Consider the following 22,689-nt stretch of genomic DNA (forward strand, 5'->3'; position numbering starts at 1 on the left):
GAGTATAACATTTAATATACAGAAAAATTGTTAGCAATTATTACTTTATTCTTAATTTTCTATTAACTATTGATAGATATCCATAAAAGCGTCCTTAATGATAAAATATATTTATATTTCAAAATTTTTGACAATATTCGAATAAAGTAAAGCTTGTTTTAATAGTTACATCATTAAATTTACGTAATTACTAAATAAAATAAAATTCTATCATAATTATTAAATTTTGAAAGATATATTAGAAACTTAGACGCTTCCAAATAAGAAAAACAAATTTTGATTCAATTTTATATGTTCTTTATTAACAATTTGTTTACTTTTCATTGATTATTATGTAAGATTTGAAAAGGAAGATATGATGTAAACTCTGATTATAGAATAAGTAGTAAAAAATGTAATTTCGCTCATTAGATCAGAGATCTTAAAGCACTGATATTACCAGAATTTTTATGAAAATAGATACATTTTTTATGCAATATTCATCCATACTTCATACATAATATGCGCATGTTGCAAGTTACAAGATTATTCACAAAAATAAATGATCTAAAATGATGATAATATTTTGTTCATATTTCGTAAAATGAGAATGGAATTATTCTGTAAAAGTTATTTTAAGATGGAAGAATGGAAGAACTTAGAAACTTGGTACTGAATTATTAAGCTGTTACAATGGAAGATATAATACATGTAGTTGATCAAATTTCCATATCAACACATGATGAACCAAAAGTGCATAGGACGTATTCCTAATCTTCTTAAAACTATTTTTATATACAAATGTTCTACAAAATTCTAATGATTTCTATATGTAAAACAATGCACGTTTTCAAAATATTGCATTCGCCATGAAACATTTTATGAAGATAACGCTATTTTGGAACACTTCTTAATATTTTGAACATATTTTATATGTGTAAATTTTGTAGTTACATGATCTGTTTATATACAAATTAACGTGCATATAAATATCCTTAAAATTTGTCAAATCATTAAAAAAAGATAAATGTAAGCTATATTATAAAGAAAATTCACAATGAATTTAGAAGTTACAATTACAGGAACAAACAGCATAACAGTTTCTGCACTTTGCAGAAAACAGACCTTCATAAGTATAGAGAGTGTGATGTATGTAAATATATTACAGAAGGTCGTGATGTTTTATATATCATATCTTATCACTTTATATTTTAAAATCATTTGTCTTTCATATTTCTTCTTCAGATCTTAATGTATCAGACCTTGTTATTACATAAGATTATCATGATACAAATGCTAGAACTAAATGTCTATGCACACAAACATTCGTAAATCTCTATTATCATGCTATTACAATGGCAAAGTTCGGGCTCACTTCTAATTTTTACGCGGGGATGAATATTTTACATGTCTGATGTTTATACGCAAGTCACCTTTTTACTTACCTCGTCGTTCACTACTATTTATCACTATAACTGCAATTTCTTGATTATACATTAATATTTATCTTCACCATTTGTCACAGCGTATTGTATTAACCCAATTTAAATATTTACTATCCTCAAAATACAATACTTAATTGTTTGGTCTCAAGACTGGTATTAACATCATGTCCATTAAATCGATATACCACTAAATGTTTAATGGTATTCAGGTATTGTATAAAATGAAACCAATATCGATTATTATAGCACCACTAAGATGGTATACTGCTCATTTGCACATCGCAAGACACTGTTTCAGAATTCCTTTCGGTTTTTTGTGTAGGCACCTGTGAATCCGAAATATTAGCAGTCATTCCAGATGACTGCGTTGTTGAAACACTTTCATTTGTTTCCTCTGCACTATTCACTGTGGAAGATATTGTTGATCTTGAACTTGACTTTATTTTTGCTTGATGTTCCAAATTATCTATTTCTGCCCAGATTGTCCTAACTTCCTTAAATAACTGAAAAAAAAATCATATTGTTTTAATTATTATAATTAATCTTCAAGCAGTATAAAATTTTTCAACAAAATATTTACTATTTACTTACTTGATTTAACCATGTTTCATCTGCTAGTAATTCGTTTAATATTATTGTGGTATCTTTAAGAGGATCTTCTACTCGCTTATCTGCAACCCGTCTTGCACACTCCAAAAACGTCAAATACTTTTGATGTGCTACTTTATTGTATAGAGCTACCTTTGCTTGACATACTCGACATAATAAAAAATCCTAAGAATTAAATGATTAGCGAATTATAGTAATAAACTTTTAACAATATTTATTAAAAGATGAACAATGAAGGAAAAATAATTTAAATACCTTTTCTTGAGGTATCCTTGGATCAGGCGGAGAACCTTCCAATGTAGTTGCATTATATGGTTGACCATACAATAGAACTCTAGCATGAATCTTATGCTGTTGGCACCCAGCACATGACTTTCCTTTATATTCAGTAAATGGTAAATCTTTAAGAACATTAAGACATGGCCAAGTTGATATTGCATTTATCACATTTGAACGCCATTTTGTTGTAGACAGAAACCGCTGTTTCCTTTCTTCTGTTACTTCATCAACAGTCTTAACGTTTGATAAGAAATAATCATCTGCTCGGATCAAACGCAATTAAATAAAAACTGTGTATGTGAAATTATACACATATAATAATATTATTTTAATATTGAATAGCAATTATACCTTGTTCTTGAAATATTTCAGTAAGAAAATTAGAATCCAAAGCTTGTGAAATCAATGTTTGAACATACACTTCAAAGTTATCTTGATATTTTTCAGTGTCCTTCATAGATTTGTCAATGCATTCGCTAAAAAGAAAAGAGTGGTAATTTCTTTGTTTATGTACTTCTCAAATATTAATGAAAAAGAACTTACTTATCATCAATAATCATTTCGTCTCTCAAGAACTCTACTACAGTTTCCGTTTTGCCTTGTTGCCAAAATTTTACTGGAACTTGTTGATATATATGCCGATTTTGCGGTGCCCAACCCGAGTACTAAAACATAATTGATATGTATACATTAATAGGAAAGAAACGAACATTCTCCAAAAGTTTATTATGTATTACCGTAGATATGTTTCGATATAAAGTCTTGCCATTAGATTTAAATGGCTCATATTTTTGCAATAATGTTTTGCCATCTATTCTCCAAAGTGGAGGATATTCTTCATCTAAATCTGCCTTGATTACGACAAATTCTCCTGACTGAAAAACATATGATAGAATGACAAAAAATTAAATATTTAAAACATTTCATTAAAATTTACTGTTCTTGTTTTATAAAATCATAAAAAGTTACCACGTCATCTAGTTCATCCTCAAAATGCTGCATGCAATATAAGAATATATTACAAATATAATTTACTTTACATATATATATATGATGAATATTTATAATCTGTATTGTTCAGTTCTATGTATTATTCGGTATACATGAATCAAAATTATATAATAATAAAATCATTATATTATATACCTTAAATGGTGAAATATCAATATCTTCATCACTGATACACGCTAAAAGTTTTTCGTCTATTTTACAAGACAATTTTCCAGTGACATTAGAAGTTTTGGATGGTGTTTCATGTTTTTTCCTACTAGACTTCTTTGAAATAACAATATCACTGGAAAAATAATCATCTTCTTCCAGAACTTTTCTACTTTTTTTAGTAATAACAGGTCTCCCACGTTTTTTCTTTTTTTCCTCCTCATCTCCAACTAATCTTACAGCGGGCGTCCAAGCAGGATCAGAATCAGAATCACCTTGTTCTTCATCATTATCAAAATAATCTATACCCTGTTGTCGATCTAAAAATTGCTTTACCGAGGTTTTTTCCTTCGCCTTTCTTCTAGATGTTTCACGCCTTGGAGGTAAAAGTAAAGGATCTACTACAAATATATATATATATAAAATTATTCAATTACGAAATATGTCTTGATCTGGAAAAAGGAAAGAAAAAAGATATATATATATATATATACATATTACCTTCTTCATGCTTTTTGGAAATTTTGCCACTTGTGGTAATTACTGCTGCTTCTGCTGCTGCAGCAGCTGCTGCAGCTCTTCTTTTTCTATCTGTTGGTCCTCCAGGTTTAATTGGTCTCCCTTTTTTAGATTTACCTTCTGGTTTCATAGTTATTATTTCTGTTACATTGGAAGTATTCGTATTTGATACTTTTTTATCTGATTTTTTAGGCGGAAATAGAAAATCGTCATCGCTAGTAAAACCATCATCACTTGAATCAAAATTCTGCTTCTTCCGTTCTTTGGGTAAAGGAAAATAACGTGGATCATTAGTATAATCAATTACTGGTGTTTCTTTAGGTGGAGGTGGTTTTTCTGATTGCATCTTTACTGTTTCTTCATTTGTTGAACTTTCTATTGATCTATTAGGTTCTACAGGAATATAAGGTTTTGACCTGCTCCAAGTTGCTTTCCTACCACCACGTATTGCAGGTGGAGGTGAAGGTTCTCTTTCTCCTTGTAAAAATTTCAAATAACTTGTCATAAATCCTGAATTAGGATCTTTATTAGATTGTTTAAAATCTTTATTTAAGATATTCATGGTTTGAATTGGTTGCTGATTTTGTTGTAAAAAACCTAGTTCTTCTTCAATGTTAGGAACGATTACTTTAGGTTGATCATCTCTAATATCTTGATTAAAATTAGTATTTTGATTTGCTGTGTTTTCGCCAAAACCAATAGGAGTAATCTCAACAGAAGACTGAAATTCGTGTGAATGATGATGGCTTGGTGGAATATGAAAAGCAGGGAAATATGGAATAGGAGGTGGAGCATGATGATGAGACACCATCAAAGATTGATGTTGATGTGCTGGAGTACCAACAAAATTATTTGAATGATGCAAAGTTGATTGTGAACTGAAAGCACCTGTTGCGCCAGGAAACATTTTAGCAGGAGGTGGAGGTAAATTCCATCTTTCAAAATCAAAATAACCATTTTGTTGTTGTTGATTTGTATTATGATGTGCAGGTGGTGGTATCCTACTTAGGTATTCTGTCATTGTTGTTGTTCCACTTATTTCATTCGAAGAATTATGTCCACTTTTTTCTAAACTCTTTCTTTTCTTATTTGTAGTATCTACTTTGCGTCGTTCTTCTACTTGCTTTTGTTGTTCGGTTGGAGTAACAGACACAGTAGTTTGTTGTTGTTGTTGTACTTGACAAGAACCTTGTTGTAATGTCTGCAAATTCTTTACAATACTCATAGGATCTCCCCTACAACTACTTAAATCTTGTAAAGTTACTTGATTGGAGTCAAAGTATGATTGTTGTCTGTCAGAAACATTTAATACTCGTTGTACTTGATGTTGAACTGGCAAGGTTTGAGGATTTACTTCAGAATTTCCACCAGTATATAGAGTAACAGAAAATTTTCTATGACTATTTGCTTGTCGATTATCATTTTCCCAACAAATTTGTTTCTGAGCTTGTGAAAAATCTTGTTGCTGTCTATCATAATTTTTGCTATCTGTGTTATAATTAGTTTTATTTTCAGCAGTACCTAAAGCTCTTGTGATAACTGATGAATAAACAACCTGACCTTGAGACGCCGGTCGTGGAACAGTAACATCTAATGGTGATGGTGGGGTAACTTGTTGAACAGTTCCTTTATATGGTGGTCCACTTGAACATTGATTTCCATTTTCTGTATGTTGTTGTAAAGGTGAAGGAGAAGATATAGTAGCCATTGGACTATTATACATAGGATAAGCAGGGCTTGGGACATGTCCCAATGGACTTGCTTGCGAATGCGCTTGCAATGGACTTGGCCTTCTTGGTACAACAACACTACAATCAGGTCCATTTTGTGTTGAATTGTTAGACGAATAAGCAGAATCAGTGGAAGTTGCAGATTTTGATCTTCCTGAGTGATGATATTCAGGATCAGTTGTAGATCCTGTTAGATAATGTCTATATGATGTTTGTTGCTGCTGCTGTTGTTGTTGGCTTAAAACATGAAATTGCTGTTGTTGTTGTGATTGTTGAGAATGAGTCTGTAAGTTGTTATTTGATTGAGTTCTTTGATTATTATTGAGTTTTCCACTAGTGTTTGTACAATTTGTATTATTCCCAGCAGTATAATTCAAACCACGTGAATCCATGATGGAAAAGCTGATAGGAGATGATTGAGTATTATCATGAGATGTTTGTTCGTTTCGTCTATGTTCACTACTGTGTGTATTTAATTCTGGATAGATTTTTGTCTGTGCTTTAGTTTGTATGTTCTGTTGAGATGTAGAAGTTGCTTTATTTGGAGGTGAAGCAAAATTTCGTGTGGACTGCTTATCTTGAATTTGTGAAGACACAGATCTGACAGATGTATTTAAAAATATAGTTGTTGATGCAACTGACCTAGCAGGTGGTTGAGGAATTCTATACTCTTTATTGGTTGCATTATTTGTAGTTGAAACAATGCATGATTGTTGATGTTGAAGAGTAGGTTGCACTTTCCCATTTGGAGTTTGATTTCCATTTCCAGTGGAATAATTATTTGCTAACGTTTCGGAACTAAATGTGGTAGGTACTGATTGAAAGAAATTTTGATTGCTGTTTGTTTGTGATGTAGATACTACTGATTTCACATTTACTGCTGGTGATTGAGGCCTTACATTCACTGCTTTTTTATTATCTGGGAAATTAGATGATTTAAAATCTGCAGCAGGAACAGAAGATGTAGATAATTGAGAATTTAAATTATTTATAGTTTGTGTTGTAGCAAATTGAGAATTAAACGTATTTTCATAAACACCACTAGCTGGCTTTGTAGTAGATGGCCCTGGAGATGAAGGAACAACACTTTCATGAGGCAAAATACCAAATGGACTAGGTAATTGTGTATTGTTCTGATGAGTCCAAGCCAATGTAGATGTTGTAGGTGACGTTGCTGCACCCTGGTGTTCAAAAAACGTTGGTTGATGTGCTGAACTATAATTTTCTCTTAATACAGGAATATCAGATTCTGTTGTAGTATTTTGTTTTGTTACTGACACTTGTGCCTGAGCAAGAGCTTGTCTATGTTGAGTAACATAATGTGCTTGTTTAGGATTAGGATGATGAAACAATGGTGTAAAAACATCATATCCCACAGGGGGTGGAGACAAAAACCCCCCTGGGTTAAATGAAGATGGCTGACCCGCCAGAGTTGCTGTTGTATGAGCAGCTTGTAAAAGTAATTGTGACGTTGTTGTTGAAGGAGCTGCTTGAGTAGCAGCCGTTGCTAAATGATGAGATACAAAGTCACTGCTTGTGCTTGAAGTCGCTGGTTGAAATGTACTGGTAGCACTACTTGCAGTAAGACGATTATATGATGCATACCACGGACGAACGGGATCCATTACCCAAGCTTGGCACGGTAGTGCCTAGCCTGCTTGGTCCACGTACAGCAGGCCTTTGTATGTAGAAATGTTACACATATAGTTACTGACATTCATAACACAACTCTTTGTCAAATCTTTTGTACATCTATTTCTTGTATATAGATAGAAAAAAACTATCAAAAACTTTTTCACTGTATATATAGTCTATATATCTTTATCCAATAATTAGGACTGACAATATGATATAATAGTTCCTCCATCTTTTTCTGGAAAAATACACAGTCTTTATATACAATTTAATCAAACATAAAATAAGTATTATATAGAATAAATTATAAATATTTTACTTGTTTTTTTATTTATATATATATATATATATATATATATATATATATATATAATGCATTTTGTATTATATAAGATACTTAAACACCTGATTTTTTATTTAAAATACTAATATGACATTGTTGTAATTAGCCATTAGGCTTTGTGACTAATAAAAGATTTTGTGACAGAAAGAATAATATCATTTGCACAAATATTATTAATACAGTGAAGAAAATTTTATAAAAATATTTAAAAAGATATTTAATATACAATTGTATAATACACCATCTCAACGTCATTTAGTATATAAATTGTCAAGTGATACATCACAACAATGGATATATAACCAATTTCTTTATCACAGTCTTCACTTGTTCGTTTAGAGTATTGCAATTAAATAAATACATAAATTAACCAACTGAAATTACAATAGCACATAATTATATTTTTAATAAAAAAAATACTCACTTTTTCGTAAAATCCTCTTTGCATCGCACAACACAACGTGTGCTACTAAGGATAACAAGAGAAACAGATACAAACTTTAATGCATTGCACAAGTTTCACCGTTTGTAAATTGTAGAAACAGTGGTCTAAAAAGAAACTAACAACAAATGTGCGCCGCTTTTGAAGAATCGGAAAGAACTCAATGTAGCGTCTTTTCATGTCCTATTGTACTAAGGTCCTTAAATGTTTTATATGTATACTCATATAATCGCTTTTCATTCATCAGGGGTAATGAAATCGCCACGTTTTTTATTAAAAGCGAATGCTGAAACGATGATTTTACCTTTAATAATAAATAGCCATATGTCTTGGATATCAATTACATTTGCCGGTGTATAAGATAGTATAACGTCTTGCCGAATAACACAATAAATATGGCTACACAAACTTGGCCAATGCACGACACTCGATCGGCTGGCGCTGTGATTCTGCTCACATGATTTGACCATTCGAAGAAAAGTGTACATTCCGGATACACCCTAGACTCGGTACTCGCACATACACCGTGGCGAGTTAATTTTGCATAGGGTCATTTATCGCGGGGAATTGAACAATATTACCCCGTAGTGCCCATTACAGGCCGCCATTTTGAACGAAATCAACAATAAACTGCGCCATCTACTGTCTAAGGATTAGAGAAAGGGATCAACAAGCGGGATTTTTCAAGAAACTCAGCACCGAACATTTTTCCACTTGATATACCTTACCTCCTTGATAACTTGCTTACTTGTAAGCAATTTCATTTCTCCTGAGAGATAGCTATTTTTTTGCATTAACCAGTAAGAATATACCTTAAACTTGTTGACATTTTTCTTATCTTATTATATATACAGTTTAAATGAAAATTGAAAGTTTAGATAAGATTTAAGAGACTTATGCACACATGTACACAATGAGTACATCATATGTATAACTTGTTGATCAGTACCGTAATTTTATATTTTAATGAACTTGATATTTTAATAACAAGAGCAATTAGTCACTTAATAGGATGTTATTAACTAAATACTAATTCATAATAATAACATTTATTGTAATGATAATGTAAGAATATATTTACAATCGATATTATAATAGTATTCATAGCGTAACTTCCGAGTATGATCTCAAAGGTTTTTTACTGATTAAGTTAGATATCACTCATTTCGGCAACTGCCAAATTATTGCTACTATAGAGAAAGTGAGCAGGCAGTTTACGAAATCTCGAATTGCAAATTGCTTTACCCAATAATATATATATATATAAAAAAAAAAAATAGGATTCAACAATTAAGACACTTAGTTGAGTATATCGCAGATATCGTAAAAAGTATACTGATGCCACTGTGCATTAATAGTTTGTAAATTTCCAGGTAAACAATATTTGTTCCGTTTATACTTTTTATAGAACATACTCTTCGTTCATATAATTATAATATACCAAGAAAAGATTGATGTTCTAAATCCATTAACATGTATAGGAATATTTATAATGTAGAAATAAACATTCACAAAACGACGAAATTTACCTCTTAATACATCTTAATAATACAGTGGCGGTATCACAGCTACTTTGATATCGTACAATAGATATTTCTCTTAACACACATTCATCTACGTAGTTACATTTTATAAATTTTAGACGTTCCATACGCAATCATAGCTTTTTTTTGAAAATTTATAAGTATTAACTTTATTCTACATGTAATATCTTTTTATATGAATTTAAATTCTCGAAATTTTGTAGCTTCATCATATCAACCATTGATTAATATAAGACGTGCAACATGATATACAATAACCTATGAAAAGTAAATAAATAAACTATATGCTATATTATGAAAATATTAATGAAATGAAATATCGCTTGCAGATGGATCAAAGTAAAATATTTGTGAAAATTTTAAAACAATAATAAACACAATTATTTGTAAGAATAAATAAACAGTATGTGGCAGCATAGGATGCATGACACGATTCAGCTTTGGTTTTTGTGAAATACACCCATATTAATCCCTAATTATGGTAACATTATAAAATGCAATATATATAGGATGACCAATATTGCTTTGCTTTATTCACGTTGTTTTTAATTGTACGACAAATTATTCAATGGCTACCTCATTTGCATCTTACGTTGTTGCCAAACTGCGAATTTTCTATACGCTGTATTTAATAGTTGATTTAAATGACTTGTTAAATGTTGACTAACAGCAGAAAAATCTCGTTGAACACGATCCTAAAAAAGAAAACATCCAACATTTCTTGTGAAAAATATAACGTAAACCAATAAATGTGAAAAATTTATAGAACTTACTTCAAAAGGTTTAAGTTTAGCGGAATGAAATCTATGTAATGCTTCGTGCATTCTAATGGCTTTTTCTTCAAGCTGTGGAGTTGTAGGTGGGAAACTTCGCCAAAAATGCCTTAGAAGTTCACATGTACACACATATACATTACGTAGTTCTTTTTCTAAATCCTTTGGTATTAATTCTGTAATTGACATAAACGACATATTACATATTTTAATCAACTCGATTTACAATTAATAATATATACTCACGTCCAAGACTTTCTTCTCTAAAGCCTTTCATTAAAGAACCACCTGGAGTTAATTCTCCTAAGGCAGAGACTGCTGCAGCTGGACTAACTAATGATGTTGCTAATTGCCTTGGTATACTATTTCCTGCCAGCCAACCATTTACTTCCTTTCTTAATTGATTTAATGTCATAAGAAGTTCTTCAGACGTTGGTTCCGTATTACCATATCCTGGCACTGGACCATGTAAATACCTGTCTATATGATTCAAATTTAATGGTGCACTATTATTTGTATTAATATCATGAGTGGTATCAAGATCATCATAAATTAATTTTTCTTGTATTCTAAGCTGAAAATAAAATATATACATATTGTTATTGGATGTATTATTTTATATTAAAATGTATATGCATATTATAACTTTACTTTTTTAGTCTTTGGTCGTTCATCTAACTGATTAGACAGTGTTGTAGTTTTACTTGCTGATGGCGTTGATCCATTTAATTGTGGTTGAATGGATTGTGTAGATTGTTTGGCAGTGCTGGCCTTTAAAACCATGATACTGTGTTGATTAAATCTCTTAATCATACTTTGATGTACAATATTTCCTGAAACTTTGTCAGATTTACTAGGTCCATTCCCATAATTATCATCTAGAGTTTGATCCTCAAAAGAAGTTATATCCACCAATGGATCATCAATACCCGATTGAATATCTTTTTTAAGTTCTTGATCATCTATTTTGGCACATTCGGTAAAAAGATCCTTGGTCCCTGCATTGATACGATCTCGATGAAAATAATGTGACTGAAAGAATTTTGTCCAAAAATCGGATTCTGACATTTTATGAGGCACATTTTCTTGATGTTTTCTTTTTACTGCTGGATAAGTCTTAAATATACACTCTATAATATCAACAGTTAAATTATATTTCAATCCATTACAACCATCAGTTTGTGGTTTTATATCAGCCTATAAATAATGTATTGAATTATTCATTAATTTATTCTTCTAGTATGTGATTTGTATTTTAATAGCAAAAAATTCTTACCAGAAAAGCACTATTTACTCCTATTTCTTGTCTTTGACTTTTTTTAGCTTGGGTATATTCTGCAGCATGTTGTGACCAAAATTCTTCAGATGAAATAACTTGTGTAATAACCAAATCTCTGTATAACTGAAGCAGTACAGGATTTTCTTGAAGCATTCTGTTAAATAATACATTTTAATACATGAATGATATAGATATATTTTAGTATAGTATATGATAGTATATGAATAGTATAGATATAAATATCACTGTAATATGAAATACCTTACCTATTTTTTTCTTCCAATTCTTTATTTACTTTTCTTTTAAATTTTGGTAATAATTGCTGAAGTAGTTCTTTTACATCATCACGATCTTTAATTTGTGCCTCTTGCCCATTTCTGTTTACAAAATGAAATATAGACGATGAACCATCATGTAATACAACTTGTAATTGTATTTTTGATTTTCCTTCTGGTGATATCTTTTGTACTACAAAGAAAGGTATAGTGTAATATATTAAATTTCAAAGAGTTACTTAATATCAGTAAATATAAATTTTCCTTTTGATAATTTTCCAATTCTACTGCTCTATTAAATAGAAAAGATTAAACTATAAATATATATTTGATATATGTTAACATAAAGAGATAGATATAAATAATTAAATTATTAGTACATCGAAAGTAAAACATGTAGTAAAGTTATAGTAAAGCGAGTTTTCTTTAATAATCTTTTTATTGAACATTATTTTGATCTTTACACAAATGTTCTTACACTTAATGTCAGCATATTTGTGACTGACTGATACAGTGTCTCTGTTATCAAGCATCCAGGCTATTCTTTCATTCATGACATATAAAGTGCCATCTCCTTTTTTATAACGAACTTGTCCTACTTGCATTAGAACATCTTCCGATGATGTAGTCATGGTGGATGTAATATATAATATAATTCTTCTAAAAATGATAAATACAATCCTAAAAAATATATTTAAAAATAAGTATGTTATGTTTACAAGAAAGACCTATGAATATATAACTATATGTAATATTATTAGGATAAGTATATCCTGATATTTATAAGTCTCCTATATAAATAAATGCATAAAAATAAAGAATCTTGTTTTATATTTGAATTTTATATTCATAAATTTTCATGCCAATTAATCATAGTATCAATCAAATCTTTATCATAGTATCATATAATATAAAAAATTAGTTTCTACAAAATGATTAATTTTTAAGAAATACTCAAATACTTAATATTTGAAATCATAACAATTCTATAAAATACTGAAGGAAACAAATATACATGATGTATAACTATTTGAAAAAAAATTTAATTCAAATATTATTGCACTTAATGAAAATTTATATATTTATGAAAAAATTATTACATTAAAAAGTTTCGTGAACTTCGTATGATCTTCGTATTAGTAAACAATATAAATGTATTGAATTTCTCAACGTTCTAAATAAATATAATTGTATTTATCTTTACAATTTCCGTATAAAATAATGTAACATATTTGAATTATGCAATTTTAGATAAGATGTATTAATATTTAGGAATTACGATTTATTTGTCGCTGTGCGTCCTTGAATGTTACATTACAACATAATGACTTAAAAAAAAATTTCGTTAATAATATCTTATAACATATAGTTATGCAAAATCGATTGTAATATTATAAACAATGAGATCTTTGAAAATCGAGGAAAAATGCTAACTCTACATCGTGAACTAAACACTGATGCGATATTACCCGTGACTCACTTTTTGATTCATTAATTATGGCTATCAATACGAAAAACGCTTTTTGTATAGTTCAAGGCACAGAACGCGTGTTTTTTAATCGTTAGAATAGGAAATTTAACTATAATAAGTCCATTTACCGGTGTTAAAGTGCGAAAAATCGTGGAACACTGCAGAAGCCCGTTGGGCGGCACGGCCATGTGCAGAAACACACATCAGTGGACGCATCGCGAAGCAAAGACGGCTGCAAACGAATCGTCGGTACGAATAGCACCATCGACCTGCTAAGACTACCGCACTCTGTTGTTCGACTAAACTTCTGTAACGCTTCCTGTTGTTAAAACATTCCTTTCTTATTTCTTTCTTATCTGAATAAACATATCGCCTGTAACTATGCACTATATTCATATATTCTGAATTGAAATAATTAATACAGATCCAAGTGACAAATAATGATATTTTCTTTCACGAAAGTTATGAATTTGACTCAAACAGCGTAAGTTATATCTGTAGAATATAATATAAGCATGCGTAGTTACATGAGGGCGCTGAAATATACCTGATTTTGATAATTATAACACAAATCCTACGTATTTATAAATAAATGATATAGCAATATACAAATTAGAAATTTTTATTAAGTGAAACAAGTAAAGATACCAAATATTGATGACGATTTCATATGAAGAAATAACTTTTTATGCATCGTAATAAAAATATACGCAAAAAAGATGCCCTCTATTTTAATTTCATAGAATTGAGCAGAATATAAATTACAGTGCACTGATTGGCTGCTTCTTATTCGCGTGATTTGTAAATATAAAGTCATTTGCATCTATAATATATTTATATACGCACAATCTGAATTAATGTGCTATGTAAATATAGTTTATTGATAACGTATAATTTTATGCATTTATTTTGAAACTAATTTCATTGCAATTGCAAAATAATATACTAATAAAAACACAAAGTTTTATATAAAATACTAGACAAATTCGAGTTGAAAACAATAAAAAATAATATCACAATGTTAGGGATATTTGACATGGAATTTTTTTGCCAATAAGTATGTCATATATGTTACTGCCATAATCATTGATTTTCCTAATATAAATTTGAAATTTATAACATTCGTACTAAATACATTCTATATTTTCATGATAATGACAGTTAGTCAGGAAGGTATAAATGTATTTTATTAGTATTATATTTTCCTTGTAATTAAAAGCATATTCTCTCTCTCTCTCTCTCTCTCTCTCTCTATAACGTAACGTATCTGCTAATAAATTTAGCTTAAAATACTTTATGCTAAAAAAGTGCTATTTATAAATAGGATTTAAATACGTCATACAAAAACAAGAGCGGCAAAAGATATGTTTTGGATCAGGATGTCCCCGCGATACTTCAAAAAAAAATATGACTCCATTTATGAGATATTATACATTAGAAGATCATCCAAGTGTAACACCTAATTCATATGATGTTTTAAAATCATTTAAAACAATTATATCTAAGGTATAATCAGTCGTTTAGAATATACAATATTAATTAATTACAGATTTGGAATATTTGAAATAAGTATAATATAATTTTATATTACATATTTTGTTTCAGCCTTGTTCTCATAGTATTAGTAAGAGAGGTTACAGTGGCATTGCTAGATTTGGTAAAAAAGTTGAGGTGAAAGATATTTATCCATCGCCATTAGATTACAATACTTCTATATTTCCTAAACTAATACATAAATCAAAGTATCCATTTGATTCTAGCAGCAAAAGACAGACTTTTGTCGACAATACAACTCCAGGGTATAATAGTAGTATAAGTGGAACAATTGTTATAATCACTTATCGTGTATAAATTAACATTTAATGTACAATATGTATATATAGCCCAGGAATGTATGTTAGTATTAAAAGAAAAGGTCCTACATTAAAACACAGTTTTGGTGGTAGTGTAAAAATGAATCTTGGAGTAAATCTTAAATGTTGTAATCGAAACACAGATATTTGCAAGATATGTGGGACAAAACCACTTGGTGATTATTGGCATTTAAAAAATGAAATATTTTTATGTAGGCCATGTATGATTAAAGAATATGAGAAGGAAACAAAGTTTAAACAAAAAGAATTAGAACAATTTCGTGTAAGATTTTATTTTAATTATGTACATGTAAGAATGTATACACATTTAATTATTTATTCATTTCTCTATTTATTTTAGAAAATACGAGATTGTTCAATTATGCATCAACATGAAACTACAACTGCAAAAATATGGTTGATGCATCCTAGACGAGCTGTACAATGGATACACAAAGAAGCTTATCTTTCTACTTACTTCAATGAATAATTTGATTTATACTCTATATAGTTTGTATTAATATAAAATTTTCTATTTTAAAAATTTAACAAAACAGGTGAGGTGTAATTTTAATATCTACTTCTGTTATGTTCTATGAACAAATAATTATTTATTAAAAAATTTTATATTTATTTGACATGTTATGGATTTAATTAATAATTTATTTAAAAAATTTCTTTTTATTTGTGTACACAAAAAAAGTATATGAAAAATAGTTAAATTATGTATTTATATAAAAACACATTAAAAACATATTCTGAATAATATTATTGATTTAATTAATAATGGATTCTTTATAATGTATTTCCATAGTGATATCATGTGTGATAATAATTTTATATAAATATCACTTTTTTTAATAAAAAGGTTAGTATTCTGTATTATCTTTGTATTAATGTATCTAAATAAGATATTTTAAACGTCAAATATTATACTGTAAAGCGATAGAATTTTATTTTTATATCTATTGGGTTGGCAATTAAGTGATTACGGATTTTGTCATTAGGTGGTAATGGTAAAATCCGTAATCACTTAGTTGTCAATCCAATATTTACTGTATGCAATAAGAAAAATATGTATAATGTAGTCAAGATATATATTTATAAGTGTAAATTATGATTATGATTATAGATGTGTGTGTAATAAATTTATTACATATTAGTTATAAGTATACTTGATTATGAGTGGAGAATTTCATCTTCTTGTTGTGTAATTAATGGATTTTTATTATCTTCTATAGGGTTACCACCATCAGGCGCTTGCCTTGAAAGCACAAGAAGAGATGTTTCAGAAGATACAGAGTCGCCATTTTCAACTACTTCTGAATCAATTGATTTTATTATTGAATTGTTAATTGATATAGTTGTTGTCGATTCTGTACTATTACTTGCCAATAAATCATTGTAATTAGTATTATGGAGAACAGTTAAATTAATACTATTATCAATATTTTCTGATACTCCAGATGGTATCGTTTTAAAACGTTCAGCATTTGCTAGAGATAAATTAGTTTCCACCGAACTATGTATTCTATTTAATCTATTACTTATTGATTTATTAAACACTTTACTGTATCGATTATCTAATTGTTTGATAGTTTCTTCTTCTAATGGTGTATGTGAGTAATGTAAATCAGGTACTAAATGCTGATATAAAAGAGGATTACAAATGTTATTTAAATCCATATGACGAATATTTGAAGTTACAAGATACGTTGTTAATTCATCACATTTAGATGTATTGCTATTTTCTTCAGCAATTAATTCTTCACGAATTACTTTCGATACTTTATTAGCAGTTTGTGAGTGCATAGATATCTCAGATGAATTTTTATCATATGTATCAACCTCTGACTTAGTTGTACAATTATTTATAGGATTTTCAGAGTTTTGGATAGTTAACTCATGTATGTCATCCATTTGATTACATAATATAGATGTTTTGTGTTCTTGGTTATATTTATTACTGCCTTGTAAATTATTACTACTTGGTAAATGTGTTAATACATTAGTAATATTTTTTTCCATTGGTATAGTCTTAGTCAAACAGGTTTGTGTAGGAAACTGCAGAGATAGTTTATCAAGTAAATAATTTATATGTGCTTTTGCTCCTCGTTCTGGGTAATCAGTGAAAGTATTGTCCAATGGTCTACTATTGTGCACTAAATGTCCACTTTGTTGTATTTCAGAATTGTCATTTGATAAATTTCGTTTACTATAAGAATTCAATATTTTAGAAGAATCAGATTTCATTATTTCACAACTAACTGCATTGTTGTAACTAATATAAGTTTGAGACAAAAAATTTTGAATACTCGTTTCATTTGATGTATTTTGGTTCTCGTTTTCTGTAGTACTTGGATTGTGGCATATTTTGCTATTGTAATCTCTTGTAGCAATAGATAGTATTGGAGTGATTTTGAGTGAATCGTTATTTTCATTATCGCTACTTTGTTCATTTAATTCAAATTCATTTTCTAAATCATCTTCAAAAGCCGTATTTGTGACATCACGTAATCGTGATTCTAGGCGTTTTGTTATTTCATCTAATTCTGTTAATTTTTGTCTATAAGAAATATGAACACCACGTTTATAATTGTATGATAATTTCATTGTAAATTATTGGAATGTAATAAAATTTACTTACTTTAAGGATAAGGATAAGAATGACATAGATACATCTTCAAAATCAATGTGAGTGATAGGATCATTTAATTGATTTTCACTATGTTCTGATTTCTCTTCTTCCTGTGTAACTGTTGATGAGATATTACTAGTTTTAGTTTGTTCTATATCATGAGAATGTGTTTCATACATATGTGTATGAAATGGAATCAAATTTAATTGTGACATAGAACATATTGGTAGTCGGGTTGCACTTAACAATGTCATAGGTTTTCCAAATAATGATAAATTAGCTAGTGGTGTTATACATATCTAAAATATAAATAGTACAGTAAAGAGTAAAATAAACAATAAGTAAAAACAAATATAATAACATATACATATACATATATATATAATAAATAATACTTTGATTTGTCCGTTGCATTTTCCAGTAAAGTCCATTATATGAAACCAACCAGATACTGTCGGAAAGCCACTAATTAAAACTGAAAGATCAATAGCAGAGAATCCAATAACAATATCTTTCTCTAAGTTTATTTCCATACTATTATCTGTATCTAATATTCGCCAAATTTTTAGAATCAATCTCTTTTTATCCTAAAAAAAGAATGTTTAAAATTATTTAAAGGGGAAAGGATTTTTTATAAATAAATTAAGAAAATTACATGTAAAAGCAGTTCTGTCGGTAATGCTGTATCACATTTCCAATTCCATTTAGGGTTGCAACTATGTGGAAACATATTAGTAATCATATACGAGTTTGAAGCTTTTGTATGATCAGATTTAATGGCCTGAAATGATACGTATGTACTTGGTTCAACAGTTTCATTAATTTTTTCTACTTTTGGCAAATGTAATGCACACTCAATCTCCACAATAGCTCTAAACATTGTTTGATTATATGTGGAATTCGTTGATTCATTCTCTACATGATTTATAGTTGATGATTCAAATGTTGTATTACTGTGATTACTTTTTGGATGTTGATCAGTTTCTTCATTGTACTCAGCACCAACTCCAACACTCCTGTATGTTTCTGTTGGTAAATAAAGATTGTGTTTAACGCTATTATTATCACTATCATCGGAACTGTTATTAAAGTTCAATTCGTTTGAACATATCTGTCTTGTGTTCGATTGTTGTTTTTCTTCAAAATTTATCTCAGTCTGTATTGCTTGATCTATTTTAATCTTATTAACATTTAAAACTTGCGTTAAATGATCAACTGTATTTTGTAGAATAGAATGTCCTAAATTTGAAGTTTTTTCTTGTGATTTTTCATTAAATTTGAACTCTTTAACAGTTGAGATATCTGTTTGACATTCTTGAGTTTTCGAATTTGAAATATACAACTCTGTTTCATCTTTAATGAAAGCATGTATGCGAGGAGTATTTTGTAAATAATTTGTAAAATCAGAAAATTTGTCTAAATGCAATATTTGTGACGTAGCACTCATAGTTTGCAAGTTTCTTGACTTCTTTAATAACGTAATTTGTTCAGCAGTTCCAAGAGCTACCAGTGCAAACAACTGACCAGAAGATTGACCAGTTACAGGATCTATAATTGGTACCCAGCCATCCACACTCACCACAGGATACTAAAATGATAATTTATGTAAAGAATGAAATAATTAAGTTATACTAATCTAAAATGGCATACCTTAGATAATAATAAATATGGTAATACTCGTGGATCTCTGTATGCAACATATAACTGATGTACAGATAATTTTGTTAATCCTAATAGATTATCTATATTATTATTTCTTGAATAAACTTCAATGATTATGTAATTGTCTTTAATGCGTTTTAATAAATCACTGTCATAAATAAGGGGTACTAACTGAAATGTAAAATTTATATATATACATACACACACACATATATACATGAGAGATATAAATACTGAATACACAGAAAAATTTACTTGACAAAATTGGTAAAATGGATTTTTTGTATTGTTACAGACTTGACTTTTAGTCTTATCCTCTCTCCAAAATGCTCTGCATATTAAATAAGTATTTAATTCTGATAGTTCTTTCCCTTCCACTACATATATTAAACCGTGAAGTAAAACCTACACAGTAATCATTTCATCACTAAAAATAATTATTTGATACACATTTTTAGTATAATTCATATTTTTATACCTTATCTTGTATTCTATTTTTGTCATGTTTTATATCCGTTTTTTTATCATCTATGCTTTCTGTTGTGGATTGTGATACACACTTTGTAATAACTGAATTACTATCAGTAATTGGAAAATTTACTATTCCATCCGAAATTGTTAGTACTTCATTATCTGTTGTAGACTGATTTTTTGTAATATTCTTGCTCCCTTTATTTTTAGCTTCACTAAGTGATTCTGATGTACCCAAAATAGGAATGTTTTCTTTAACAGACATACTATCTAAAAAAATATAGTATATTTAAATCTTCGATATAAACATTCGTTTTCTACTTTATATATACTTACTAATGTACTGTCTTTCATAATGATTAGAATCTGAACCTAATTCTATAATTACATTTAATTCTCCTGTTTTTATTTCTTTATTAAGTATATTTAGATGTTGTGCGAATTTCCAACTTTTATTTTTTATAATTTCATTAAGATTAATAGTAGCATTGCCTAATTCAATTAATGATCTTTTATTGACATGACGAACAAATATTTTAAATTTTATTTGCAATGCTGTATAGTATTTTAGTTTTGATATTCTATATACACTGTTGTGATTAAAATAAACCACTGTAAAAATATATTAATTAATTTTAAACATACATATATAATAAAATATATTCCATATGTTAATACTATCAATGTACCGTGATTTGCTTGTTTTTTAGAACATATTCTTACAGGTTTACTTTCCTTTTTGTCATTTTCTTTCATATGATCGAATATCATATCATACTGAACAAAATATGTTGCAGATGAAAAAATGTTATCATTATCTGTAAAAAAATATGTATTTAGTTCATAAAAAGATGTTAAATATTTATAAATTCTATAAATTTACATACGTGATAATGAAGATGATTTTACACGTCTATAACCAGCAGGACTTAAAGTAAATGAGTCTACATTAATTCGGATATAAGTAGCAAAATCAAATAGTTCAGCATCTAGAATAGAACATAATTTTCATTAGTACAGTAAAATTTAAGAGACTAATATTTTTATTAAAAGCTTAATAAACCTTTTGAATCAATACACAATCTTTTTTCTGAAAGTGCATCTTCTATTAAGGAATTCATTTTTGAAGAAGATGTATTATTTGTTGTACTCTTATTATCATATCTAAATGTTTTTAAACTACTAGATGCAAGATCTGTCAAACTTGGATGTAAAGTTGTTGATTTCAATGCACATGTTTTACATTCAATAGATGACATCATATCTTTGCACAAAACACATTCATATAATTTTTCTTTATTTTTAGCAGAAACACGAGTTTGAAATCCATTATTTATGGAATTATCACTAAAACTAAATTCATCTTCATCATATGTTTCTTTAAATAAATCTCCTCTGAGCCTTTGAGCTCTTGTAACAATCTGAGCAACGAGTCTATCTGCTACTTCATTACTAAGTTTATTTACTGATTCTTGAAATTCCGTCCTTTTCAATTTTAAAATAGATTTGTAAGTATCATTTTCTTCGGGTTTTATTTTTTTGTTAACTGTACACCTATCAGATATCAAATAATCCTGATTCTTAAAATTATTACTAGTTGAAACTAAGGTATTATCAGTACCTTGCTCTTTTCCACATTTATGTGTTTTTAATTGCATACTAAAAGCTTTTGTCATATATTCTAACTTCATAGAAACATGAATTTCTCCTATTTTATTTTCATGATTACTTACAATAGGTACATATCTAAAATATGGTTTACAATCAAGGATCTCTAATAAATCTGTGATTTGTGATGTTCCAATAATTATATTAGTTTCTTTACTAACAACCAGTAATTCTACAGATTCACAATTCTTAATGTATTCTTCAAAGAGATTTATATTTGTACGAATAGCATAAACCTCAGTTGTTTCTTCCTCTGATCTTATAATATCTTTTGTAATATCTGCTGGTCTGTAAAAAAATGTATATTTTAAAATATATGCAATAAGATATAAAACTAAAGAGAAATAAATTATTTAATCAACAATATAAGAAAAGAAGCAGATAATTCATATAAAATAAAAAGTGACAGGTACTTTAATTTAGATTAAACATCATTAAAAATCACTTTCTATTCTTTAAATTATTGATATTAAAACTTTAGAGAGTAGAATAGAAATTATTTTATGAGTACAGTTTACCTAAATTCAGTTCTATCAGTTTCCCCCCACCAAGATAAAAATATTCTAATTTCACCAAAATTTTTCTTTGACCAAATAACTTCATCAATGACAAATTTTAAATAACCATGAATTTTGCCTTCAACTAACGGAGGCAAAGATTTTTTAAATTTCATCTTCGTATCCATTTATTTTCCGTAATATAATACATTGTTGATTTTGTACATTCATTTACATTTATCATCAGTCTAGGTTATTAATAGTAAAAAGTGTAAAAGTATCGCTCTAGATAAATTTTGTATTTTTGTACTTTTTTGCTATAGATATTTTATATATTAAAAAATTAAATATTAACACTGACACTTTTATTTTATGTCTTTAATTATCGAATGCAAAACTAATATACAAAATAATTTGTT

The 22,689-nt window shown here is 28.5% G+C and overlaps 4 protein-coding genes across 8 annotated transcripts; 1 reads left to right on the forward strand and 3 right to left on the reverse strand.

Moving 5' to 3' along the window:
- Nucleotides 1-371: 371 nt before the first annotated feature.
- On the reverse strand, nt 372-8,759 carry LOC117155722 (uncharacterized). 4 transcript variants are annotated; one of them, XM_033331994.2, is made up of 10 exons: nt 8,122-8,759; nt 3,972-7,592; nt 3,459-3,868; nt 3,282-3,308; nt 3,050-3,187; nt 2,856-2,977; nt 2,664-2,788; nt 2,289-2,572; nt 2,016-2,198; nt 372-1,927 (listed from the first exon to the last, which is right to left on the reverse strand). In XM_033331994.2, the coding sequence occupies exons 2-10, from the start codon at nt 7,342-7,344 to the stop codon at nt 1,676-1,678; spliced, it is 4,914 nt and encodes a 1,637-aa protein (XP_033187885.1). In that variant the 5' UTR covers nt 7,345-7,592; nt 8,122-8,759; the 3' UTR covers nt 372-1,675. The 4 variants fall into 4 exon arrangements, with proteins under 4 accessions (XP_033187885.1, XP_033187883.1, XP_033187887.1 ...); XM_033331992.2 differs by having other exon boundaries at nt 3,459-3,871; XM_033331996.2 differs by lacking the exon at nt 3,282-3,308.
- A 413-nt stretch (nt 8,760-9,172) lies between these two features.
- Tfb1 (transcription factor B1) lies at nt 9,173-13,773 on the reverse strand. The gene is made up of 8 exons (XM_033332002.2): nt 13,610-13,773; nt 12,489-12,691; nt 12,002-12,203; nt 11,733-11,889; nt 11,108-11,653; nt 10,703-11,030; nt 10,457-10,632; nt 9,173-10,378 (listed from the first exon to the last, which is right to left on the reverse strand). Exons 2-8 carry the CDS (start codon nt 12,640-12,642, stop codon nt 10,256-10,258), a joined length of 1,686 nt encoding a protein of 561 aa, XP_033187893.1. The 5' UTR covers nt 12,643-12,691; nt 13,610-13,773; the 3' UTR covers nt 9,173-10,255.
- Nucleotides 13,774-14,514: 741 nt separating this feature from the next.
- On the forward strand, nt 14,515-16,102 carry LOC117155729 (uncharacterized). The gene is made up of 5 exons (XM_033332010.2): nt 14,515-14,654; nt 14,806-14,987; nt 15,087-15,280; nt 15,365-15,617; nt 15,696-16,102. The coding sequence occupies exons 1-5, from the start codon at nt 14,630-14,632 to the stop codon at nt 15,822-15,824; spliced, it is 783 nt and encodes a 260-aa protein (XP_033187901.2). The 5' UTR covers nt 14,515-14,629; the 3' UTR covers nt 15,825-16,102.
- Nucleotides 15,603-22,625, reverse strand: LOC117155721 (uncharacterized). 2 transcript variants are annotated; one of them, XM_033331990.2, is made up of 12 exons: nt 22,292-22,625; nt 21,169-22,061; nt 20,993-21,094; nt 20,795-20,923; nt 20,442-20,717; nt 20,113-20,375; nt 19,890-20,039; nt 19,623-19,805; nt 18,628-19,560; nt 18,368-18,559; nt 17,982-18,271; nt 15,603-17,900 (listed from the first exon to the last, which is right to left on the reverse strand). In XM_033331990.2, the coding sequence occupies exons 1-12, from the start codon at nt 22,456-22,458 to the stop codon at nt 16,514-16,516; spliced, it is 4,965 nt and encodes a 1,654-aa protein (XP_033187881.2). In that variant the 5' UTR covers nt 22,459-22,625; the 3' UTR covers nt 15,603-16,513. The 2 variants fall into 2 exon arrangements, with proteins under 2 accessions (XP_033187881.2, XP_076475595.1); XM_076619480.1 differs by lacking the exon at nt 22,292-22,625 and having other exon boundaries at nt 21,169-21,659; nt 21,839-21,975.
- Between the last annotated feature and the right edge of the window lie 64 nt (nt 22,626-22,689).

Source organism: Bombus vancouverensis, chromosome 6 (assembly GCF_051014615.1).
Source record: "Bombus vancouverensis nearcticus chromosome 6, iyBomVanc1_principal, whole genome shotgun sequence".
In the NCBI taxonomy this organism is placed as follows: domain Eukaryota; kingdom Metazoa; phylum Arthropoda; class Insecta; order Hymenoptera; family Apidae; genus Bombus; species Bombus vancouverensis.

Excerpts from the sequence above, each read along its gene's own strand:
- LOC117155722 (XM_033331992.2), bottom strand. The coding sequence starts at position 7,344 with ATGGATCCCGTTCGTCCGTGGTATGCATCATATAATCGTCTTACTGCA. Across the intron at positions 3,309-3,458 it reads TTGATATTTCACCATTTAAG|CATTTTGAGGATGAACTAGA; the intron begins GTATATAATATA and ends TATTGCATGCAG. Across the intron at positions 3,188-3,281 it reads AGGATGAACTAGATGACGTG|TCAGGAGAATTTGTCGTAAT; the intron begins GTAACTTTTTAT and ends TATGTTTTTCAG.
- Tfb1 (XM_033332002.2), bottom strand. The coding sequence starts at position 12,642 with ATGACTACATCATCGGAAGATGTTCTAATGCAAGTAGGACAAGTTCGT. Across the intron at positions 11,031-11,107 it reads AACGACCAAAGACTAAAAAA|CTTAGAATACAAGAAAAATT; the intron begins GTAAAGTTATAA and ends TTTTATTTTCAG. Across the intron at positions 10,633-10,702 it reads TAGAGAAGAAAGTCTTGGAC|AATTAATACCAAAGGATTTA; the intron begins GTGAGTATATAT and ends TGTCAATTACAG.
- LOC117155729 (XM_033332010.2), top strand. The coding sequence starts at position 14,630 with ATGATAATGACAGTTAGTCAGGAAG. Across the intron at positions 14,655-14,805 it reads AATGACAGTTAGTCAGGAAG|GATTTAAATACGTCATACAA; the intron begins GTATAAATGTAT and ends ATTTATAAATAG. Across the intron at positions 14,988-15,086 it reads TTAAAACAATTATATCTAAG|CCTTGTTCTCATAGTATTAG; the intron begins GTATAATCAGTC and ends ATTTTGTTTCAG.
- LOC117155721 (XM_033331990.2), bottom strand. The coding sequence starts at position 22,458 with ATGGATACGAAGATGAAATTTAAAAAATCTTTGCCTCCGTTAGTTGAA. Across the intron at positions 21,095-21,168 it reads ATTGTGTATTGATTCAAAAG|ATGCTGAACTATTTGATTTT; the intron begins GTTTATTAAGCT and ends GTTCTATTCTAG. Across the intron at positions 20,040-20,112 it reads AAAATAGAATACAAGATAAG|GTTTTACTTCACGGTTTAAT; the intron begins GTATAAAAATAT and ends ATTACTGTGTAG.